This window comes from Ciconia boyciana, chromosome 2, assembly GCF_034638445.1.
Source record: "Ciconia boyciana chromosome 2, ASM3463844v1, whole genome shotgun sequence".
In the NCBI taxonomy this organism is placed as follows: Eukaryota; Metazoa; Chordata; class Aves; order Ciconiiformes; family Ciconiidae; genus Ciconia; species Ciconia boyciana.
Genome location: NC_132935.1, coordinates 35,815,344 through 35,835,624, shown reverse-complemented (window position 1 = coordinate 35,835,624; position 20,281 = coordinate 35,815,344). Strand labels below are relative to the sequence as shown.

At 39.3% G+C, this 20,281-nt stretch overlaps 1 protein-coding gene across 4 annotated transcripts in view; it reads left to right on the top strand.

Annotated features, from left to right (window-relative positions):
* The window catches only part of RDH10 (retinol dehydrogenase 10), a 32,418-nt gene extending 13,082 nt beyond the window's left edge, over positions 1–19,336 (top strand). Inside the window, exons 3-8 of one of the 4 annotated variants that reach the window (XR_012040849.1) lie at positions 8,215–8,313; positions 9,696–9,841; positions 10,200–10,331; positions 12,240–12,392; positions 14,547–14,608; positions 19,229–19,336. Coding sequence is in view for 3 of the 4 variants with exons in the window: in XM_072852343.1 (XP_072708444.1) it covers positions 8,215–8,313; positions 9,696–9,841; positions 10,200–10,331; positions 12,240–12,363 (501 nt within the window). In the remaining variant the exon portion in view is untranslated. Of the gene's footprint in view, positions 1–8,214; positions 8,314–9,695; positions 9,842–10,199; positions 10,332–12,239; positions 13,731–14,546; positions 14,609–19,228 lie in introns of those variants that run through there. The other 3 variants (XM_072852343.1, XM_072852344.1, XM_072852342.1) reach the window with 3 other exon arrangements.
* Positions 19,337–20,281: the final 945 nt, after the last annotated feature.

The window sequence follows — 20,281 nt, the reverse complement described above, 5'->3', positions numbered from 1 at the left end:
AAATGTTCTTAAGGAGAAATCGGGGCCACCTTTGGCTGTGTTATATGTACCTAAACCCCTGCCCTAGGTAAAGGTGCACTCAAAATCTAGAGTGATACAATGGGAATGCAGAAAAGCTTTATGTAAGGCAACTGATTAGCAGCAGACCACCGTAAACCTTAGGTAATGATACCTTTCCCACCTTGACTCTCGAAGAAAGTTTCTGAAGCAGGAATTGTATTATTTAGGTAGTGTTCTTGAGTACTTAACCTACACTGCAGACGAGAGGGAGAACAAAGCTGTTTTCTACTTCAGTCTTAGTTACCCAATTTGGGGTAAGATCACAGGAAATGAAGCCCTTAAAAGAAAGGGGAGGGAGAGGCAGTGTAGTGACATGATAAGGTAACGGTAACAAAAGTTTCAGTTGCAGTGTGCTTCCCTAAGCACTTTTCATATCCCACTCTCTATAGACACAACCCTTTTCCAGCTAAGCCTTGTTAACAAACTATACAAAAGGCAATTTAGCTAGGCAATGTTCAGTCGCCCTAGGCATGGCATAATTAGCTCTAGTAGTAAAGAGTGGAAATCAATGATTAATGTTTGTAAGATAACTAGTGGTATTAGTTTCCTGTGTGTGTGTTTGGGGGGTTTTTTTGAATAGCATTACTTATCTGTACTGTCTACCCATTGTAAACAGCTTTGTGGCACTAAGTTCTGATTAAGGAAACTACTTAATTCAGTTTCAGCTTTCTTCTGATATACTCAACATGAGTTGACTCCATGTAAGAGGAACCACTACAATAACTGAACCATTCACAGGAAACAGTGGTAACTATTGGCATTAAAAATTGAAGAAATTTTGCAATTGGACCCTAAACACTACAAATGCTAAACAAGATAGTAATGTAAATATGGACTGTAGCATACTTGTTCTTTAGCAAATGGCATGACAGATATTTGTTACTACTAACAAACCCACTTACAAACTTCAGTAAATAAGGTTTAACCTAGTTTTGTACAGCTTTGATGCTTCTCAGCTGATTAAGTATGTCTCTTGAGAAGCAGAGGATTTTATGTGTATGGATCAGTCATGAGGGTGGAGAAAACAGGAATGTTAATTACTAACATGAATTAATAATGACTTAAAAAACAAGTGATTCAAGTAATAGCTTATGTTTTACTAAGACTTAATGTACTTCAAAGCAGTATTTCATGCAGAGTTGGAGAGAGGAAAAAAGGTGCTTATTTCTCTGTAAATCAAATACAGTTTTAAATTAACTGATGTTGCTTTTCACTGTGACTTAATTCTTCAGGGTTTTTATTTTGTTACCTTCACCTCTTAACCTGGGTAGATCTTATCTGTAGTTTCACTCTGTCTGCAAATGTAAGATATCCAGAGTATTGGGGGGGGGGAATGGTTTTGCTTCCTTGTTACTTGTCATCATTATAGACTCCTGTTTAAGTCTATCTTGTTCTTTCATGAGCTTCTGGTTGCAAGGCAACTGTAACATTATTACTGTGCATGTATGTTAAGCATTAACTGCTGTTGCAGTTCAATATTAAAGGAATCCCCATGGCCCCAAAACAGTGGGTTTTTATGTGAAGGACAAATAAAGCTTTAGTGAGAAATTGAAGGTTGTGTTGCCTGCCAGGAGCTAAATAACTAAGGGACTCCTTTTGAAATGAAATATTGGAAGGTCTAGCTTTTTGTTTTGAACGCAGGGCCTGTTCAAGGCACATCTGAGGGCAATCCTTGAATAGTTTCCTTTCACACTTTTAATATGGCTGTCTATATGGAAGCTTGGCTTGAGGACATCATTTGTATCTCCTGATCCTTTTTGCTCCGAAAGGATCTGGGTAGATCCATCAACAATCCAGAGAAATACGTGACTTTCTTTTTTAATTCATTACTTTAGGAAGACTGGCTAATTCTGGCCTATTTTTAATTATCACTTCTTGAGAATAGAAACTGAAGATCAAAAATAGCACTAATTTCCACAGCTATTCAAATATTTACTTAGACAGTGGCTAATTATCCAGAAGGGGCCCAGGACTTCTTGAAAACAGTCAGCAGACACATCTGAGCTCCTTTAAAGCACAGCTTTGGTCCCTTATGTTAGCAAGGTCAGCAGTAGTTGTAGACTTCTGTCTACCTTCTGTATTCAGCCTGTTACTGGCAGAGCCATGTCCTTTGTGCTGTGCGTTCTCTCTAGTGTTCAACTCAGTACTTGGTGTTTTCATGTAGTCTTAGCACAGTTACTAATCTCACCTTAACCTAATATTTCAGAGAGGCTTCTATAATGGAATTTAAGAAGGATGTGGAGATAATATGGGGAAAATAATTGATATGATAGTGCAAACGACAATTACTCTCAATTCTCATTGGAACCAAATAAAAAAGCTAGAAAGAGAATAAATGGTTAAATCCAGGCTTGTAACTGCATGCTTTGGTGCATGAGAAGGCATTTTGGATATTACAGCCTCTAACTTGAATAAATTCTCCTTTGAGAGTTATACAGTTCTAGGGTATACTTTCAAGGCCTCTTCTAAAACTATTTGGCGATGACTTTCACTGTAATCCTGTAAGTGAAGTTTTACCCTGTGTTTATAAAATGTATTTAAAGTGGTTATCTTCTGAAATAAGCTGGGCTGTATGGTTGTAGCTGAAAATAACTTCAGTCTGTTTACTGATAAGCTTGCTGTGCGTTTTTTCTGCCTTTCGGGCACCTTTCTTTCCTTTTTAACGTACAGTAGTGCATTAGTGCTATACTACCCAGTTTGGACAAACCTACTTTTAGGCCGGGCTGCCACAGCCTGTTTGCAGAAGAGTTGGAGGTGCTATTTTGTCAGACCTTTGTGCATTCCTTCTCAGTTACTGGAATGGAAAAAGAAATTGGGGCATGTGGAAATCTCTGGATTTTGTTCTGTGGTGGAATGAGTGGCCACGTGCTGTCCTGCATGGGAGTAGGAGAACCTACAGCGTGTCCTTCTGTGGTCTGTGAAAAAGAATGAGAAGAAAAGAAGGCTGAATGTCTGTGCTGAGGGGGAGAGAGGATATAACGTGTATTTTAGACAAAAACTTGGAACATTTTCTTGTCACAGGCTCCTTTGCTTCATGATAGTAGTTATGGGATTAGCTAATGTGCATGGCAGCAGTCTTTTATGATGTCTGGTACCTTAGTTCCCAGAGTCATCTGGATGAGTCCTTGACTAATCACACTGATTTTGCTTCTTGGGTATGGCAAAATAATGTTTAACATGAAGATGAAACAATACATTTACCCAAATGTTGTGCTCGTTTGCACTGTTCTGCAGCTGTCCTGGCAGTCAGGAATAGCTGTGGCTTGGGAGGAAATGTCTTATCTGTTATACCAGTACACCACTGTTGTGGATAAGTGTAGCAATGTAAAAATTCACCTGTTTTTATCAGCCCCAGAAAAATAACCATGCTCCATCCTCCTTACCTGAAGGGGCTGTATGGAAAATGAGCTATTCCTTTGGCATAAAGGAATTTCTGCCTTACAGTAAAGCAGCTTGTTTATGCCATCAAAATAGTTTAAAAGGGCTGTTGAACATTGATGGAAGGCAGAAAGTATGAAAAATACTGTATTGAAAAATAGATATGTAAAGGACCTTACTTGTTGGTACCTGCTTTATTTCTCTTTGATATAAAGACAACTCTCTAAATACAAGGTAGCGCGTACTTTTCCACTTTGGTGTGCTTTCTGCATTCAGTATCCTTTGTCTTGAGCTGCATACAGCTAACATTGTTTTCTGTGGATGTTTGCTTTCTACTTTGAGAATAATTAATCCAAAATTTAATTTTAAAAAATCACTTTCCCAAACACAGTATTTCTTCATATTCTCATTTGCTGTATTTAGACTAATTTGTCTTGACATTGCAGCTGTGCTGTTCTTTGTGTTGCACAATCTTTTGAGTTTTGTTTCATTAAGAATGGAACTAAAGAATTTGGGGAAGGGGAGGGAAGAAGTGCTAGACTGTTAGAAGTTAATTTGCCGTAAACCAAAATGTTGAGAACAGATTACGAAAGCTATGAAGTGACATGTAAATGCTTGTTCAGTTTCACACTTGTGAGAAATAAGTCATTAAAGCTGTGTGCACATGAAATAGATGTTTCGTTACAGCTACTGGGAATAGTTTGTTCTTACTGATATATTCAGAAGCATAGAGGAAAATGCTTAGAAGGTTAGGAATTGATCTCTGGGCTCCAAAAAATCTTAAAGATTAAACTAGCTTGAAAATCTACCTCTACTCTCTGTTCAGAACAGCTTTATACGGTCTGTCTATCCTACCTAGTTGCTGTGTCTAAACTGTACTGGAGGTTAGAAAACGTATGTTTGCACTATGGTTTTGGGGTTTTTCTTTTTTTTTTTTAAAAAAAAGAAAGAAAGAAAAAGCTAATTCTGAGTGAAGAGGATGCTTAACTTAAATTTCTTTGTTGGACACTGCATAACTTTCCTGATGCATCACAACACAATTCCTTTCATCCACTGTATTCTACTTACTGGTTTCTCCTCAGTGTTGAAAAGTGTGTTATGTTTTTCATTAATAAAAGACCCAGCTCTGACTTTAAGTACTTAAATATTTTGGTTAAATGTCTTCCTCTGCAGCTGTGAGAGGTAAAACTGAAACCTAAAGGATCAAACCAGAAGGCAGATAGTTTGATTAAATCACTTGAGTTGATTTGAATTATTTTGGGGGCCTGGTTCATGACCTCTAATGTCATGGACAATACCTCATGTCTTGCTTGGTATCTTCTAATACTTTTTTTATGGGGGATTAGCATGTCCATGCATCACCTCGGAAGACTAATGTGGGCTGTGCTACCTGTTCAGACAAACTCCAGATGGGAAGGCCACCCAGGAGGCATCTTGCCCCTGAACTGGTCAAACTCTTAACTAGTTTCTCAGCAGCACAACAAGCACACAGAAGACTTCAGGTCTGGTAGGCAGATGTAGCTGAAGCTGAAAGAAACTAGAAACAAGAAACTAGGTTGATCTGGTTTATGTAAGAAGCAGAAAAACTGGGGACCAGAGTATGGAGGAAGCTGCTTTGATCAAGGAAGTGGGCTGTGCCAGAAGCTCAGTAAGAACACTGATTTATTTGGGGATTGCTTATACCACGAAAGAGAATAACTTCACTTTGGGATTGTTTTTCCCAGCAAGAGAAGGCTGGGAGGAGCAGTGGGCAAGCCTTTACTCTGAGACTGGAAATGTGTCCCCCCATAGGGTGTGTCTGCTGCTGACAGTGCTTGTTTTCAAGTACTGGCTCCCAGCTGTAGCAGATGGCTGGAGGATGGCAGCAGCCGAGATTACTTTCTCTGTCATCCATTTAGCCGAGATGTTGATAGTTGACTGCTAAGTTTTGTACATATGATAGTTGTGCTATATTTATAGACTGCCCTAGCTTCAGGTTTTAAATGGATTTGCAGGATAATGTCCCATGACAAAGTACAGGGGCCTGCTATGAACAGGCTGTTTCAGAACACTGAGGTCTCACGTGAAGATTTCCGTGAATTACTAATTGTCTTCAGAGCAGAGTAGCTGTGTTTTTTCCTATGTGGCTGTAAATGGCGTTTTAAGAGAACTTAGGTGAAGTGGCTGTAGTTCTGCTGCTGGGACTTGTTCAGTCTGCACTTGAATTGTTGAAGACATCATCTAAAAGTGTCCTTAACAGGGTTTATTTGTCATGTGCCTATTTCTTCTTGAGTGAAAAAGGGTAACTTCAGCCACAAGCTTTGAAATCTCAGTCTTTGTAATCTTTATGCTTTGAAGGAGTGTAGCATAGTTAAGACCAGGCTTTCTGAAATTTACAGCTCTGCAGTTGCTCTGGTTATTTCCCGTGTCTATGTATACGCTTGTGAAAATTCTCCTCTTCAGCCATAGATATAGACATTTATGGACACCTAGTTATAGTTCATCATACTCAAAACAAAACAGTGTTACAGTAAAGCCAATATAAAAGCCAGTCCAACTAACCTTGGTGCACTTGCCTGTTTTTATCTCTTAGAAGAAAACATTGATTCATGCCTTGAAAGTGGTAGGAAAAAAAATCTATTGCTACTTCTTTCCCTTCTTTTTCTCCCTCAAGACAAACTCCAAGGTGAGTGCCCCTTCATTTCTGTAGTTGCTGTGGTTTTCAGCCAGAGTTTCATTCTGCATTATCAAGCTTTCTGGCAATGCGAGGTGGCAATCAGTCATTCCGATGTGATGTGGACAGATAACTGAGATATAAGTGGAAACTGTTGATGGAGCTGACTGATGCTCTGGAGGGGAGTAAATTGTTAGCAGGACTGAGTTGGGAGCATGGATCTCTTACAGGGATGGCATTGGAGGGTCAGGGCTAGCGTACACACCATCAGTGTTGGGGTGTGTAAGGCAGGCTGTAGATAAATAACATGCTGTAAAACTTCAATGCTATCCAAGCGAAGCCTCTTACCTTTTCAGATGGCACTGCCTTGTGATGACTGGGCTTTGTTGCCATGCAACATGGCAAGAGAGGCTGAAACTTTGTGTGCCTGGCACAGATTAGTTTAACAGAGAACTAAATTCTTGTCCGAGGCTCTATATAAGAGGTTTAGAGATCCCTGCCATGAGGAAAGAAACAAATGCAGGGCAGCTTGCTCTTAGATTATTTTTTATAATTAGCTTTGTTATGCAGTTATGACAGAATAGAATCTAGGAGTTGTATGAATCAACAGTAGAAAAGGCAAGAGTCAGGAGGTCTGTTAATCTTCTATCATCTGCCAGCTGTCCAGTGAAAACACTCTTTTGTGTGGTGTTAGGAGGTCTGGATTAGTCATTTAACACCTGCAGGCAAAAATGTTGTACAAGAACATGTGAAAATCATTAGAGCAAAACTGTCCTGACGTCTGTGATTGGAAAATGCAGACAGCATAAGAATGGAATTAGATGGATTCAGCTGTAGCTTGCATGTCTTTTTAAGAATGCAGCTGACAAGACTCAGACCAACAATTAAGCAAGTAGCAAATACTTAAGGGGCACTTGCATGCTCTGAGTTTGTATCCAAATTACATGGGAAGACCAGGTTTCTGGAAGGATTAAGCATTCATGGTACTGAGTGAATTAGAATAGAATAATAGCTCTGTCATGAATAGATTTATATATTAACTAGGCATGTTTGTGATTAAAAAGCATTGTCTGAAGTTCTTTGGCAATTTAAAAGTTATCTCATATAGTACACTGACAACATAGAAGCTGAAGTAAATCATAACTACACATACCATTTTACTACTTCATTGATTTTTTTAGCATATATGGTGCTCTGCTTAATACTTATTTAAAAAAGGAAAGTTTTGAGTCAGCTTCAGAAAACAGATATGACAAAGGTAGGTATTCTAGCAGAGGTGATCTAGCAAATGCCTTCAATTTATTGCTTAAAACTTAATTTTTCTAAAGGTGTTAACTCTGACTTGGGTTTTTAAACAGAAACAAACTTTGTTATAATCAAAGCATAAAAATTGGAGGTTAAAATCAAAGTTTAATCTTGAGACTTGCTTTTGTTTTATTTTGTTTCATTTTGAAACTCTTAAAATAAGGAATTGATAATATAAATGTATATCTTGTCTTTTTAGTTACAGCAATGCTTATGGATACTAATTAAGATGAAAAGTAATTTAGACTAGTAGATGTTTACTGTATTTTATATGTAAAAAGTAACATCAGCAAAAACTCTGCCTCCCATATTTCTTTCAGTGTAAAATGTCCAAGATAAGTTAATTGGATAAAACTAACCATATCCAAATTCCAAAACATGCTGTCAATAATTAGAACTGATAATCGGCACTTGTCTTAACACAGATGTGCTGGATGGCATAATTAAACACTTTGCATTCCTTTTTCTGTCTTAAAAAAAAATGTGACTTCCATTTTAGAGTCAAATTATCTCCTTCTGATAACTAGTCTCTTGCAGAAAAATAAACATGTCTGAGCTGAATTGATCCTTTAACCTTAGGATTTCTGGAGATATAATCCTTGCTGCCTTGGTGTCTGAATTCACAAACAACCTGTAGATTTTCTGTTGGCATTTTTGACAAACTCAGAAGTTCAAAAACTGAACAGTGATCTTATTTCTAAATTCTTGATAATAAACTGAACACTTAACTGAACACTTATCACTAATGTAGTATGTTCAAGGTGTGTTTTTTTTTATTTTGGTTTGGTGTTTGTTTGTTGTTTTTTTTTCCTTTGTAGACCACTAAAGCATTCCTTCCCAAGATGCTGGAAATGAATCATGGACACATTGTGACAGTTGCAAGTTCCTTGGGATTGTTCAGTACTGCTGGAGTGGAGGTTTGTTAGACTATAATTAACAATAATTTCGGCACTTCTTGCTTAGGATAAGCTTCTTTGTATTATCAGCTAGAGAAAATTAAGTCAAATCTTCGAAGATACTTGGAAGCTATGGTGCTGAGTACCATATCAACCCATGGCTCCCTGTGAGTGGGATCCGCAGGACTCGGGCAGCCACTGTATTCACCTACTTTGCAGGTGGACTTGTCACTTAGAGTGAAAGCCTAGGCTAAGAATTTCAGAATGCTAAATGATCTTTGAATTACCTGATAAATTTAGGAACTTGAAAGGTGCCCACCTACCTACTCCTGTCAAGATCTTCAGTGCTAAGCTTGAAGCGAAAGGCAAGGATTTTCAAAAGTAATGTTTTCTGTTTCCTGTTTCTGTGAGGAAATGGCTGCCAGCCTTCCTTCCAGAATATCTCGCATACTTTACTAGGCTCCCAGTTATAAGCATTAGGTTGTCTAGTTGCTACCAGCTGTTTGAGAACACCAGTTTGAGAGACCTGTTTGGTACATAAAACTAGGTTAGGATTAGAGCCTATAATCTTGCTTTTGGGGTCATTAGCACAAATGCAAGTGTGAACAAAAAGCATTCAGTTAGTGAAAGTGAATTAATGTATCTAATGGAATAATGGTCATATTACCCCATAAGCACAGGCTTCTTTGCATATAGGTAAGGCTCAGTCCAGGACCTTAGACTGCAGTGCTTCATAACAGAAATGCATGAAGCTGGTGTAACTTAAGGCTTTTTAGAGTATTTACTTTCTTGAGAAAACTACAAAGAATTTCCTAGACTGTGGGTGTGACCACCAGCAGAGGTGACACATCCAACAGAAAACTCGAACGCTACTGCTGTCTATGCAATTATTTTTTAATGTTGCTGAACTTAGTATTTTTGAGATATACAAGCTTTATCCTCTTCTGAAAATTAAATAGTACACTGAAATCTCCATTATATCTTCTGTTGAAACTAACCTTAAAAATAAAGCATTTAACATTTTTACACATATGCCCTGCCAACTCTCCAAGCTTTTTCCAAATCTGACCCAAGGTAGTATTAGGTATCTCACTCCTTTGTTGTAACATTTAATATTAAGCAAACTGGTAATTGGAGTAACTTGCCATGTGAGCCTGCCTGATTCAAAGACCTGAATCCAAGGTAATATCCTCCTACATTGAGATTTCCTGCTTTCATGATTCTGTGCTAATTGCCTCAAAAGTAAAGTGATAAATGAGTTGATGTGATGCTCTATTCAGTGCATGTCTTTTGTTGCTTTGAAAATCTGTGCAGAATCACCTCAGATATGCTTTGGCTTTGAATATAATTCTTATCTGTCCTTTTTAAGTTGCTTTTTTTTGCCTTGTTCATTGCCAACGCAGGATTATTGTGCCAGCAAATTTGGAGCTGTAGGTTTCCATGAGTCTTTGAGCCATGAATTGAAGGCTGCTGAAAAGGATGGAATCAAAACAACTTTAGTTTGCCCTTATCTTGTAGATACAGGAATGTTCAGAGGGTGCAGGATCAGGTGAGTAAAATTCTTCTTCTGCCCTGTGTTTGTGGTGTTGTAAAAGTACTCGAAGGTAGCTAAACTGCTACCATAAAAATATTAAAATAAGTATTATCTCTGCTTTAATATATGTTAGTGTGATCTGTAATCCTGATTCAAAAAAGGGACTTCCTGAATTCAGTGAGTATCTTCTGTCCTTTTGTACTTAGGCAACACAAGTTTTGAGCTATAATCTTTGTAACTGAACAGTGAATGTAAAAAAATTGAAGTCTTTGTCCCTGCTGAGGCATTCCAAAGAAAGTGAGTTAATGAACTCTTCACTGAGGTCTGCGGTCCTTTGTGTATTTTATTAATCTGTCTTAATCAAATATTTCAGAAAAGAAATTGAGCCTTTCCTTCCACCCTTGAAACCAGAATACTGTGTGAAGCAGGCTATGAGAGCTATCCTTACAGACCAGCCAATGATCTGCACACCTCGCCTCATGTATATGGTCACCTTCATGAAAAGGTAAGAGCTGAAATGCCAGTTAATTGGCAGTACAGTCTACAGAGTACTAGTAAAATACGTGACCATGTCCACTTTCTGGATATAAACACTCTCCTACCCACACAGGCCACAGATGCTGTTGTGTTAGGATTTGTAAGTCTCTTTCTTAGCTTGCATGAGTGTAGGTTGCTTGCTTAGGAAGCTCCATAAAACTGAGATCCCCTGTATTATGCATCCTTGTTTTAACCTTCTGGTATCTTCCATTCTCCTTAGATTCCTATTTTCTTTTCAACAGACTTCCCTTTCTGTTGTTTAGGTTCTTCTTTAGGAATGGGGTATGAGGCAGCTTCCAGCAAAGGAACCTTTAGCTGTTTTGTCTCTAGAACCAGTGTGTAGGAGGCCCTGCCTGCAGATTCTCTAGGACTTGCACAGAAATGGTAGATAAACTGAAAATCTGCACATTCAGAATCAATTTTCAGAGTCTAAGTTTGGAGGAAGGGCTATTTAAAGGAATTACCTCCTTTGTTCTGTCTAACGCAATACAGGTTTTGGATGGGAACTCTGTTTAATCTGTAACCAGGCTGACATTTCAGTGATGCAGGGTAATACAGCAGTTGGCTCAATTCCACTGATACAACATCACTTGCATTCTAGTTTATAGAGAAGAGCTTCACAGCTGTCTGTGGTGTGGGTTTTTTTAATCTGTAGTGTGTAGGAAGAAGCTTTAAAATACAGCATTGTCTTATTTTCCTTCTGTGAGGGATGGTTGAAACTGAGAACCCTGGTGATTTTTATTGCACTTAGAAGGCAGCGGTTCTCCTCTGCCTCAAGTCTCTCATGGTGGACAGGATCACCAAAGACTAGATGAGCCTTCAACTCTCTTTCCTGGAAGAGGGTATGTATGTGTCTCTTCTGCCAACAAATCAAGGCCACTGTCAGCATCTTTAAGAACTAGGTTCTTCAACCAGAAGCTCAGAGGGTGCTTCAGTGCTCTCTACACAGGCAGTGCCTTATGCAGCAACAGTCACATCAAAGGCCCTTTGGGTTGTCTTGCGTTCAACACTTTAGCTTCCAACAGGGAGATCAAAGCTTCTGCATAATCCATGCCCCAGGCAGCAGCACTTAGATCAAAGCCCGTCCAGTGGCTACTGCACAAGCAGTACTACTGGCAGTGAGGACACCTGTACCAGTGACATCTACTTCTCAGTGCTTCAGTGATCATTACTCCTAATGGCTAGATTCTGTGCATTGCTTTCTGCTGAATGAGTGTCTGCCACTATTTCCAGGGGCTGAGGAAGTCCCATCTTCATCCTTCACTAGAGACCCTGAGTACTATACTTGAAATAAAAGTAATATTTTGTGGATTTGGGAAGGAGGGGAGGGTCTGTAGCCAGATATCCATCATATAGTCACCTCTTGGAATTTTATCTGGAGGGGGAAAAAGAAAATTGCTCTCTTTTTGAGGATGAATGATTGAGTTTAGAATATAAGTCAAGGTTGTTAGACATCTGGTGATCAAAGAATGGCATTAACTAATACTAATCCCACATTAAAGAATATCTTAAATATCTGATGACTTCTGCTGATGTGGCTTTGAGCAGATGCTTTGCTTTTAGTAGGCTTTCTGTGATATCCTTGCCCGCCCCCCCCTCCCCTTTAACCCAAGCTATCACACTGCTTGTGACAAAGCAGCAGGAAATCTGGTCTAATTTGGAGGCATGTGAAGTAGCAGCTTCTTCCTCCTTTCTGCTTGCCTGTGTGGTTGGGACTCTAGAATTTCAGTTTCCTCTGTAAGTATCTCTGTGAAATAAGTCTGTTAGGAAGCCTTTCCAATAGCTATTATGTTGCTTTTAAGGAGACCAAGTACATGGTGTAAGCAGAGGTTTTGGTTTAAGCTGTCTTCTAAAAGTTTTAACATCTTTTTCACAGTATTCTGCCCTTTGAAGCAGTTGTATGCATGTACCGGTTTTTGGGAGCAGACAAGTGTATGTACCCTTTCATCGCTCAAAGGAAACAGGCTACAAACAACAATGAAGCAAAAAATGGAATTTAACACTGTTTTGGATGGACTAACACTTAGAGGTGAATACGATGTAATGTTACATGACTGAATTGCGAAGTGCACTTGCATCTAACAGATGCAAATGTCAACATCTTACTGTGGCATTCTCTTGGGTCCTAAACCTGTGTCTTGAACTCTGAAAATCAAGGTTTTTTATATACTGTAAATAAAACTGACTAGAGTACTTGGAAAATGTGATAGGTAAGCGAAGTGAATTTACAATGTAGCTGCCAACATTGTCCTTTAGAATATCACTGTATGTACAGTAAACTAGTCATACTACTTCTTGTAGGGATGCACTGTGCGATATCTCTTCCTCAGCCTGCCAAGGTTTATAAGACCTGTCTCCAACTAGAAGATGTGATGTTTCAGAAATTGTTTGTCTTTCCCTATGTTATTTGGGAAGCAGGAGGGAGGGAAATTATGAGATTTAAGCTACTGCTCATGACTTTTTAGTAAATTCAAGGACAGTTTCTGAATGCATCTCTTCACTTGTTCACCCAAGCTCTCTAAAGGACACATGGCCAAATTGTGGTGTAATTCTCTTTTGTAGCAATTGTGTGTGTGTTCTATTTAAACAAAGATAAAAAGAAATTTGTAAATCTCTGCCAATTCAAAGGCAAGTGAATGTCTCAAATACTCTCAGAGCAAACTTGTACTGGGCATCTGGTTTTCTAGGAATGCAGTCAGTAATTTAAACTGACTTTTTAAGTCACTTGATTTTAAATATGCTCTGTTCTGTTTCCCTCTATATGTCAGAGTCCAATCTAATATTATGGACTATATGTTTCTTTTCTTCCTCCTCATTCTTACTTCCGACAGAGTTCTCCCACCCCCCGAGGAAGATGTTGTATTAAATTTCTGTAACTGGACTTGTGCCTAAAAGACAAAGCAACTCAGCTGAGATACAAACTGTTTATGTAAGCGCTGGTCATATGCCAATTATTAGCAAAGGAAAAATAGAATAATGCCTGATACAACTCTACATGCAGAATATGGAAGGGTGTAAAGATTTTTTTTGAGTTGTACTCACATTGTAGAACAGCAAATGACATTTTTACAGTATTTTTTGTAAAGCGAACAATTTTGTGCCTTGAATAATTTGGTAATCTGTATTAGTGAAGCATTGTAAAAGTGAACTTCTACCTCTGTATCTTAATGTATACCATCCACTTGTAAACTACTATCGAACAAATTGTGATTACTTTTTTAGAATGTCTTGTTAAATAGTGACCAATGCCTGTGGTTATTAAAGTGAGCCACCTTTTCCTTAAAACAGTGATTGCAATGCTTCCTTGAAAGACTAAACTAATGCAAACTACTTGTGCCTGTTCCATAGCTCTTTAGTATCAACACAGTTCAAATATTTATTGCTCAGTTCCTGTATCCACTTTGTCAGTTGCATGGTTTACAGTATAATCTCTTAAGTCTATTAGTAAGTACTATGAAATTAGGCTTTAGGAGCTGACAGTTTTCTCTAGTTTCTAAACTCATCGATGAAGTAACTGGTCAAAGAGCTTTTGAAGAATATTCATTTTGGTTTTCTATGGAGCTTCATTTAGATCTACATAAAAATGACCTGGTGTGGATGCAGTTTTAATGAATTAAAGTAAATCTAGTTTCAGTACAGCTGCAGTTATTACTACTTATATATATATATATCATACATACAAAAAATATTGGTATCTGTGTGGAGAATAGTGTTAACTAAGCCTGTTTAGAAATTAATCTGAAGTAGAAGAAACTGTTTACATTAACCCTTACTCCAAATTCCATGCTCTTTTGAAAAAGCCTCTTAATGACTTCCCCAGGGCCAAATTAGCTCCCATGTTCCTACAGCAAAGTCACTAAGAGGAAGTATAGCAAACTTCATTCTATTACATAGCATCATTTTACTGCACATTTGTTTTTCTAAGATGTCTCAATCTATATTGTTGTCTCGGATGAAGAAGCAGCTTTTAAAGTTTGATATATTGATACTCAAGACACTTATTAGCCTGACAGAAAAGGACAAATAAGAAGCTGACCAGTAATATGAAGTTTCTGTAAAATATCATGCCAATTTACAATGGTTATAGACTTACTTAAAAAGTAAGTTTCGGGGTTTGAGGAGTTCTACTTTAATTATCAAATACGTTGTCATCCTGGTTTCTCTGAATTTACTTCCATTCCAGAAATATCATGGTCCATCTCCGTTCTTGAACAGTGGCTTGTGACTGGTGTGCTCTGTGAGCAGGTTTGTAATACTTGTTCAGACCCTTAACTTTTAATCTCCTATTCAAAAGTCAGTTAGATACATATAGAGAAAGGGGATACCAGATACCTTGTAGATCTGGTGAGAATTGCTTAAGTGCTTGTGGGGAGGATCTTTGAGGCTAATTTTATATTATTCTAGTTTGTCAAGTAATATCAAAGTTATTGCACACAACATCCCTGGAGACAGCCATGGCTCCAAACTTAGCAAAATGGATAGTGCTTGTCTTGCAGAATGGGAGACTGAGCTTAAATTCAGTTCAAACCTCCAGAGGAACAAATTCAAAGTGTTAGTTTTTCCTGATAGAGATGAGCTGTTTTAGAAACAATCCTGAAAGTTCTGTCACCTCTAGTCACACCTTAAAAAAAACAGCACATAAAGAAGCTGGCCACCTGTCCAAGAGGTTTTTTGTTGACCTGATGGCTTCCCAGTTGCATGGGTGACTCCTACAAAGCAGGAAGAGAAGACTTGTGACTGAGGATGGAGTGGGAACTGGGGTTTCCCCTCTTTAGATTATCCTAAACTGTTGCAAATACCATGTGATGCTGAGTTTCCTTTAACACTATGATCAGAAACTATGAGGATTACTGTGTCTCTTCAGGGTTGTGCCTACACACCAATTAACTGATAGACTGCATTATTTCAGCACAAAGTCAGTGCAGTTTAAGTAGCTCAGGTAAAAGTTTTAAATTAATATTTTAAACTACTAATTTGGTGTAGGAACATTTTCCTTCATTCTGTAGGATGATGCCGCAAAAGTTTACTGTTACACCTAGATGAGCCAATATGGGTGCACCTCTTGGTATCTTCCTGTCTTTGTCTGGCTGTAATAACCAGATGGGATAGGCAGCTGATGGAAGTTTTCTCAGAAAGCTTCTATCTTAATGGTGCTAAGCTTACAGTCATGTAAATGAGATGTTTGAAGATCGTTCTATGGCACTGTACTTCCCAGTAAGCAGGACAAATCACACCCTTATCTTGGCACATCTACAGTGGTGCAATAGGGTTAACAGTCAGTGGAGAGAAATGTGCCCTACCTGGTTTAGGGACTTGGGGTTTTTTGGCGTGTTTTAGTTGTGGCCCTATCTGATGATTAGATACTTTCACAACACAGGAGCTGGCTACTTTCTCACTACAAAGATGTCTGGATGACTAGTTCAGACATTATTATCTTGGTCAGAGGAATAGTACCTTAAGGGTTTGTATGTGTTCTGTTTAAACCAAAGCTCAGAAGGTGTGAGAGAACTTTTTCCTCTCTGAGGAATAAAATTCCTCACATTGCCCCGTGGTAAGTATATGTGCATAGGCAGTTGGTGCAATATAACTGGTATGTCAGAAGTATGTTCACAACCAGGCTTACCTTGTGGTAGCTTACTCCTGGGCTTATTGCTTTGAGAATTTGTCTGTGTAGTTCCCACATAAATGTCTACACAAATAGTTCTTTAGCACCAGGCTCTTTCCAGGTGTGCCCAGAAACAGGGCAAGAGGCAATGAGCACAAACTGAAACGCAGGAGGTTCCTGCTGAACATCAGGTAATGCTGTTTCACTGTGAGGGTGACTGAGCACTGGCACAGGTTGTCCAGAGAGGTTGTGGAGTGTCCATCCTTGGAGATATTCAAAAGCCATCTGGACATGGTCCTGGGCAACCAGCTTTGGGTGGCCCTGCTTGAGCAGGGGGTTTGGACCAGATGACCTCCAGAGATCCCTTCCCACCTCAGCCATTTTGTGATTCTTCTAGAAAAAAGGAAGCCTGGTTTCTGGTCAGTAGACGTGTTATGAACGTGATTTAGCATTTCTTATGAGCTTGACCATGTAGGAAGGAAACGTAGAGTAATTTGAATTCACATCTGCTATACCCACCTCCTGTATGGACAGTCCCAATGGGCAGTAGAGCCTGGATTCATCTCATTAATTTTATATAGCTAAATAGGAGCCTGTAAACGTAGACTTTCTCTCTATCCGCATGACAAAGGTGTCTGGGGGAGAAAACTTATCCCTGTAATATCTGAGCTGTTCTCAAAGTGAGTCTTCCTTCTCTTCCATTCCCTCGTCTTTGAAAGGAATCTGGGGTGGCCAGGTTTCTAAACTGGGTATACCCATTTGGTAATTGGAGTGAGATAAGACAAGTTTGACCTTCAAGTATCTTTGCTTTTGGTGTTAGTAGTTTCTCGTACCCTGTACTTGTTGGTTATTTTATGTATTAATTTAGTTCCAGCTTGGAACACGGAAGCTAGATGCCCAATATCGTATAAATTGCTCTTTCCCCCACACCCCATTAGGCCTGTTTGGGTGGTGTATGTAGAGTTGTTAATGCACACTAAGTGCATACTTTAACTTACGTCATACTGACTTGTGCAGAAAACCTCTAAGCGAGGTAAGCTAATCAGGAACAATACCCTTTTACTTCATAATGAATAAATAATTCAGGAGCAATCATTATTCTTTACATTCAAACACCATCATTGTCTGTCATAACTTTTGTGTGTAGACAAAATCTGATGAGCCTTGTCTTCAGGAGCAACTTGGGAAAATTCAGAGGAATCGAAGCTGTGTAGTGAACGCACATAAATTAAAGGATTAAGTTACGCATCACTATGGTTCTAAAAGTGTGCATCTGCACAAGAGTTTAATGCATATAAAAGCATTAACTTAACCTCTGAATTTGATTCCTAATTTTTCTCCATGTCTCTGAGTAGACAAGTCCTAAGCATCTGTTCAACAAAACCAGGTGATCATAACACAGATGGTAATCTGGTAAGTATTTAACCTCAGAGGCTGTTTCTGTCCATTAATGCTTTAAACCCAAATTTTCCAAGTACAGAAACTTTGGGACTCTGCTCAGTTTTCCCGTGCTGCCAAGTTCCTACCCCACGAACAGGAAATAAAACTGTCTATCAGAGAGATAAGGTCTTCTAACAGCCCCCGAAACAGGGGGTTAGGCAGAACTGGTTGATGAGGGCGCCTGATTTAAGGCTGACTTTGTCATGAAGCTCCTAACCCTAAATTCCAGGTGTTTAGTCACACAGCTGCTCCCCTGCCTTGCAAAAAAAGCTGGGAAGTCTAGGGACGGTCCCCAACAAAGTGTGTTTTACGTAGTTACATAAAACCCAACGGCCTGGTATCATAATTAGCCTGTCATGTTTCAGTCTGGCCATTAAATGCTGATGTGTGTAATGACAGAAAGTATGGCTGTATCGTGCCATCAAAGAAATGAAGAAATTCGTACTAACTTTATTTAAACATAGTTTAAGTGGAAAAACCAAATATTTAAAATAACTTTAGAAGTAACATTCCAGCTTGCATACTTATCTATCTGCTTAATGCTGACGATACACAAACAATTCATTGCTTCCACAAAAAAAAGCTTCTGAGCTAAATGATGAATGTACAGAAGTCAGGATCAAGTGTTTGTGTGTGGTTGTGCCTAAGTTAAATTGGCAGGATGTTTGTTTCCCTTTTCCTAAACAGGGCAATTGTAGCTCTTAGCCAAGGAGCCACAATGTATTTTGAAAAAATGAAACCTTTAAACGCATCCCTGTCTGTACAGGCTGACCAAACTGCCTTCAAAATATTAGCTTGTCCTGACTGAAAACATTTCAGCAAACAATGTGCCTGGGCCCGTGTCTGTGGCACTGGGATGTCTAGAGCCTTTCTTCCCTAATCCAATTATTGATAAAAGCTGCTGTGGCAGTGAGACATAGGGAATAGCTAGAGCTGAGCCACTAGGAAATCTAGTAGCTGTATCCGGGGGCAGGATTTTAGCGGGAGAGGAAGAATGGGGTGCTAAGATGGCTCTAGGGATATCCCCTCCATACCCCGCGCTAGCAGCTTCTGTTGCGGAGTGTGTGCATGCACAGCGTCCCACTCGTGTGCTGACATCCAAGCCCTCTCTTCTCATCGCAGCTGCAGGCAGCCATAGTCCTGAGCCCATCTACCAGTCCTCGTCTATACACATCCCTGCTCAGAAATTATTCTGGAATAACTACGCTGAAGCGTGTGCCTGTGTCTGCGCACGTGTGTGTGCACCCTTATGTTCTGCAATAAGCATAAACTGTTCCAGCCTAGCTTAAACAAGAACAATGCTCTGGAGTAAGAAGTTCTGTGCCCTGGGACTTACTCAGGACTAGCCAGTGCATTTTGAATGCCTGTCGTACTCTCATCTACGTCAACTAAGCCCTTAGAAGATAAGTACAACCTTTCACTGGGAGGCATCCACTTAAGCTACAGATAAGCAAAGTTAGCTTAAACTTGTTCTATTTTCTTAAGAGGCAAGAACATTTTTATCCACTGTTTAGAACAAACCTTACTCGATAAAAGTTAGGTCTTTACATACGCCAGTAGTTAATGGGCAGGCGGAAGCGTGCCAGGGTGATTAGGGTGTTAGGTTTTCCTACCATGCTGAGACCCAGGAATATTGACCTTTCCAGGACAGCTAGTGTCAGTGCTCATCATTTTATGGGTGTCTGCACAGAGGTTTCATCACCAATTCTTGTCTTGTTACTCCTGCTAGTTCAACCTTGCTTCTGGTAGCAACAGTGGGAGCTCTAATGCAGATATGGCTCCAAGGGACCAGTGTTTCCTCAAGGCCTCTGCTTTCCCAGGGCTTGCCTGTGAACTGCAGTGCTTGAAATGCTGAGGATTGCCAGCTTCTTGTCCAGCAAGTGCTCATGGTGGTGGGAAATAAGCATGAGGCAGATGAGACCATGGCTTCCAGTGGAGGGATCATAAACGAGAACAGTCCAGCAAAAACATTGATACATGGATTTTCTCATCTCTCACTTGTATCCACAATCCAAACAACCTGATAAGAAATGCCAGCTTTTCTCTGCTTGCAGTGACTCAAAATAAAAATCATTTAAACAATTGCTCTCCATATTTTAATTCTGAACTTACAGAAGTGACCACTTCTCTGGTTGTTTAACTAACAATTTTGACATTTAAAAATAACGTGTGGCTCACATAATACATCATCTGTTAGCACGTGCAAAATAAGGCACTTTGTTAGTCCCAGGGCTAAACTGGGAATTTCTGAGGAATGCTAGGGTGGTTCTGAAAATGCAGGTTGTTCAAGCAATAGTTCAGTCTGGTCTAGCATTCTTTCACATCTTTATTTTGTGTAGCAAAGTAGAACAAATGGAGCAATTAGAAGATGTGTCAGTGTCCTTACTAGACAAGGGAACAAAGTAAGCTCTCTGCAGTAATGCCAGGTCTGTGAAGAGGTTATAAGCTTTGGGAGTAAGTTTTTAAAAATAATTTGAACTATATTTTAATATGGAAACCTTATTTATAGGCAGAGCACTTCTGAGCCACAGCTGTTGGTGAGATGGTGTTTTCTCAAGGAAATAACTCATTTCTCCTTTACTGAAAGAGAACAGTAGTAACTTTCACCAAGCCACTGTCCAACTCAGGTTGGGGCTGGGACTGAGACAGGGACTGGAAGAAAAGTCATGCCCAAGTTCTCCATTCCTGGAAAAGACGCAAGATTTTAGCTGAAATTAACAAGTACAATAGACTTCAAGGTAAATGTTCCCAGAGTCTCCAACAAGCAGCTTTTAACTTTCTCTCGCTTTTTGGTATTATAAATATTTGCAGTCCCCTGTGAAGGTTCTCCTCTGAAGACCTAGAGCATCTACTAAGAACAGTCAGGTCAGCCA